Source organism: Penaeus chinensis, chromosome 31 (assembly GCF_019202785.1).
Source record: "Penaeus chinensis breed Huanghai No. 1 chromosome 31, ASM1920278v2, whole genome shotgun sequence".
NCBI lineage: Eukaryota > Metazoa > Arthropoda > Malacostraca > Decapoda > Penaeidae > Penaeus > Penaeus chinensis.
In genome coordinates, this window is record NC_061849.1 from 32,248,361 (window position 1) to 32,253,360 (window position 5,000).

A 5,000-nucleotide genomic window follows, 5' to 3' on the forward strand; every position below is an offset into this window, starting at 1 on the left:
TCTCTCCCCTCCTTCCTCTTTTCCTCTCCCTCCCTCTCTCCCTCCCCCCTCCCTTCCATCAACGCCCACAGTCCCCGCAAATCACCGAATTCCGCCGTCCTTCCACGTGGCTGCGTCCAGATAAATGTTTACAGGTGGGATAATTACCGGGTCTCGCTCACCTCGCCGGCGTCTGGGGCGACTCCAGCCACCCACAATTGTTACTTGGCTAATAACCGCTCTCCTCCTCCTACCCTCCCCTCCTCTCCTCCTTCCTACCCCCCCTTCCCCTCTCCCCCTCCATCCCTCCCTTCCCCATCCCTCCCCAAAACCGCGAGTTAAGCTCTAATTCCCTTAATTCGTCGGGACAGCAGTGTTAGTCCTCCAAATTTACCCAAATTAAGTATGAAAACGCTGGGCCTTAATTTGCGCGTTGGAGGGTAACAGTCGGCCAAGATTTACCTCGCGGCGTTGGCGGGAATTTTGGTCCGTCTCTCTTTCTCGCTCTCTCTCTCTCTCTCTCTCTCTCTCTCTCTCTCTCTCTCTCTCTCTCTCTCTCTCTCTCTCTCTCTCTCTCTCTCTCTCTCTCTCACACACACACACACATTTCTCCTTCTTTCTTCTCTTTCTCCTTCTCCTTCTCCCTCGTTCCTCTTTCCTAGTCTCTTTCCCTCTCTTCTTTCCTTTTCACTCTCTCCCTCTCCCTCCCTCTCACACATACATATTACATAATTCACTCGAACGGTTATATAACGAACCCAATTAGGACAGACGCCATGAATTTCATTATAACACAAACCAATAACTCATCAAAGGAAGACACAAAAAACAAATAAAAATAAAACAAGCACAGACACCAATAAAGACGTCAATCGAATAACGTACAAGGGAGAAGAGAAATGGCCAATAAACAACGGAATTAACACACACACACGAAGAACCAGGCGGGGAAAGGGAAGCGGGGAGGGAGAAAGGAGAGGATACGAAGGAAGAAGAGGAAAAATAAAAGAGAATTTTAAAACCAAAACATAAAAAAAGGAAGTCTAGTGATAAAGAATCGAGAAAAAGGTGAACGAAAAGGAACTTAAGAAAAATAAATTGATACTATCACGAAAAACAAGATTGAAAAACACGCGATACAAACAGTAACAATAATAACTATAATAATAACGAAAAAACAATAATGATAATAATACTAACAACAACGGAACCAATAAAATAAAGCAAATAATACAAAAAATACAAAACTAAAACCAAAAAAGGCAATAAAAATGGAAACAAGACAAAAGAAAAAGAAATAGAAAAAATACAGAAAGCAATACAAACTTCTAATAAAGGAAATAAAATTAACAAACAAATAATAAATCGATAGATTAGTAAAATAAATAACTAAATACAATAAAACAATAAAGGAAGAATGAAAAAAACACACACGAAATGCAACTACTAAAAAACGAAAAATAAAAAGGGGGAGAAATCGGAAAAAATAACAAGTTGGGGGGGGGGGGGGCAAAGAAAGGTGGAGGAAGGGGGAGGAGGGGATGGGTAAAGGCAAGGCAAGGGAAGGCAGGAGTGGAGGTAAAGGCAAAGGTGAGGGGGGGTGGGGGAGGGGCGGGCAAGCGAAACGCGCACTCACAAAGAAAATGCAACAACTCGAGAGAAATGAAAATAAAAATCGTCAAAAAAAAGCAAAAAAAAAAAAAAAAACACAGCAAAGGTCGAAACACACACACAAAGACATGCAACTACTCGAAGATCTTTTCAGAAGGGAAATCATAAAAATCAAGTACCCGGGGTTGGGAGCGATCAACGGAACTGATGCGAAGGGAAATGAAGGGAAAAGAAGAGAAAATGAGGGAAAGGAGGTAAAGAGAGCTAATGGGGGGGGAGGGGGGAGGGGGGTAAAAGAGAATAATGGAGGGGGGATGTAAATCGTGACTCATAGATTTAAAAGCGACTTAAGAGAGTTAATGGAAGGGATGAAGGAAGGGGCTTAAGAAGAGGGTGAAGGGGTACTTAAGGGGCAAGGGAGCTTAGGAGGAAGGAAGCTTAAGGGCAAGGGGTAAGGAGGGGTGGGGGGCGCACCTGGTCACTCATGTAGGCCGCGTGGCTGTTGGACTCCGGGATGGTGAGTGACACGTCGAAACTCTCTCCTCCCTGAAACAAGGCAAACAAACAAAATAATGAGGCGAAAATCATAAGAAGGGGGGAATAATGAAAACAATAAATAAATCATAAGAAATAATGGAGCCGATGAGAAAAAATGATGATGACGGTGATGAAAAGCGAGAAAAACAATATTGATGGTGATTTGATTTTCTTCTTAAAAACTAAGACTAATAATATTTTTTTGAAATGCTAAAGATAGCAAAAAAAAAAAAAAAATATCTAGGTGATGGAAGAAAATAATATTACTATAAACAAAACGGCAAACACAAAATAAGAAACATAACTAATAAAGACAGGAATAGGAATAAGGATGGCAACAATAATAAAATCAAACTCAACAAATGCGTATTGAAGCAATAAAATTTCGCGTGCAAAAACAATGTGTGCAACTGAATCATGCACATGTGGTATTCTTTTGTCATTCAAAACCCGCTGACAATATAAATAACTGAAAATACACGCGCGGTGTGATCGGAATTAAACGTGTATGTATATGTATATGTATATGTATATGTATATGTATATGTATATAAATATATATGCACACACTTATACATACATATAAGTGTGTATATATATATACATATATATGCATATATATACACATACATACAAATAAAAAATATGAGCAACCACATGAAATAAGCGACAACATGGTTGACGAAGACGAAAATTACTTTTAAAAAGGCCAAAATTAAAACAAAAATCTTGATCCGATAAAGGAAAGACCAGATTAAAAAAAAAAAAAAAAAATTATCGCAAGGCGATCAAAACGGGCAAATTCACTTACCCTGCTGTACATCATAGCAACACCGGCCATCAACCGAATCAACACAACACAAAAAGACGTCGATAAACCACTAAATATTATTATCCTGTTGCTTCCTGATATCCAGTGAGCTCGGTACGCAAACACATGAATATTAAACAGACCCACAACACAACAGCACTACCCACAACAGTCAATCCAACACTGACCTCAGGTTGTAGCTACTCACCTGTGTTGACCTGTGTAGCCTCCCCCCCCCCCCTTCCCTCCACGCCCCTCCTCCCCCCCTCCCCTACCCTGCACCCAATAGCCTTTTGTCGATAAAGGCGAAATCACTATAAATAATACGATATATATTTTCTAGTGTACAAGTAATCACGGTCATCTCATCTCTTTAAAATGACTAAATTAGCGATATCGGGGAAGTATCTTATACATAAGAAAACTTTGTATGGAAAGGAAAACAAGGTAAGAAAAACAGATCGAAATACCTGAGCCACTTTTGGGTCACGTGACTTTCAAATAACCAATGAAAGACAAGGGTTTTTTTTTTTTGGGGGGGGGAAGGAGGAGGGGGGGGAGGAGGGAGGGAGGATATGTTGCCAGATGGTAAATTCATTCAATAACACCACTTATAATATTCATGAGTGCCTTCCGCACGTGAATGTTGCACAGTCGACCACATAAATAAACAATTATGAATTGGTAATGTTTAATAATCAATGTCGAATTCCCAGAGATGTTGCCGTAAATTCCACGCCAATCCGCGTTTTTCTTTCATTTTCGTTTCTCTTATCAATCAACTAATAATTCACATTTTGTTGCGGATGAAAAACATGAATTATATTTGTTTTAATCTAAAGGCAGAAACATTGGACTTCTTAACAACACCATTATTCCCACTTCCTTACCACAAATCGCTGGTCCATAATAACAGTAGTTAATACAACCTGCCAGACATAATCCAGTGACCTGTGACCCCCCCCCCCACCACCACCACCGACCTGAGGTGACCCTGCATGACGTCGCACGAGTCCATTAAGACCAGAATGGGTGATTAAGGTCAACCCAAGCGCTTTAATCAGGTCAAATTGAGGTCATGAAGGAGTCGAACATTTTAAGTGGAAAAAAAGGTCATTTTCACCTTTGTCCCAAGATGATGAACAGAGGCGGAAAGTGTGACGAAAGGAGTAATCAAAACAGAATGAAAGAAAGGGGAGATGGGGATTAAAGATGGGGAGTAATACAACAAAACACTCATATGTCACTCCCTGTCATGTACACAACGATAAGAGAATAAAATATACTTTGGTCTCGAACATGTGCACATCCATCAAAGAGCCGAGGGCTGTGTACGTATACGAGGTATGTGCGCATGTATAACGTAAAAAAAAGGGAGACGGGGGGGGGGGGGTACATATGTACGTATGTATATCTGAAAAAAAACGGGAATGCAGGGAGGGGAGGAGAGGAGTGGGGTGGGGTGGGGTGGGGTGGGGTGGGGTGGGGTGGGGTGGGGTGGGGTGGGGTGGGGAGAGGAGGGGAGGAGAGGAGTGGGGTGGGGAGGGGGAGGGAAGAGAGAGGTGGGGTAGAGAGGGGTCGGGAGAGGAGGGGGATAAAAGCACTAGACAGATGATGACGGAAGAGGGACTGATGCATTAATACTGAACAAGACGGAGAGGAAATAACATCATAGTCTCTCGTATTTTTAGAAGACTCGCTGTAATGGTAGAGCATGTCCTCTTTACTTTCCTCCCATTCTTTCTTGGAGAGAGACCAATACGTACGCGGGGGTGGGGGAGATACGGATAAAAAACGAAATATCAAGAAAAGAAAAGCGCGGTAAAAAAATAAATAAATATATACAAATAAAATAAAAGCCACCGAAAGACATTAAAAAAGAGAGAAGGTACTCGAACCCACACAACCCTAGGAGTATGTGAACGAGCACTGCGACTGTCCGCGTGGATGAGATTCATTCTTTCACATCCTCTTTTTTTATCCTCGTGGAAGATCCTAAAACATGCATACATTTCACAGCACGTGGACAATGGCCGCGGAAGAATGGCACCGAAGCCCCTCC

General features: G+C 41.8%; 1 protein-coding gene across 5 annotated transcripts in view; it reads right to left on the reverse strand.

The window, feature by feature from the left end:
- Positions 1–5,000, reverse strand: part of LOC125041818 (TOX high mobility group box family member 3-like) — a 333,779-nt gene that overhangs the window by 33,585 nt on the left and 295,194 nt on the right. For 4 of the 5 annotated variants that reach the window (XM_047637137.1, XM_047637135.1, XM_047637134.1 and 1 more), the window contains one exon: positions 2,065–2,136. The exons of the other annotated variant lie outside the window; for it this stretch is intronic. In XM_047637137.1, the coding sequence (XP_047493093.1) occupies positions 2,065–2,076 (12 nt within the window). In that variant the 5' untranslated portion in view covers positions 2,077–2,136. The remainder of the gene's footprint in view (positions 1–2,064; positions 2,137–5,000) is intronic. 5 annotated transcript variants of the gene reach the window in all.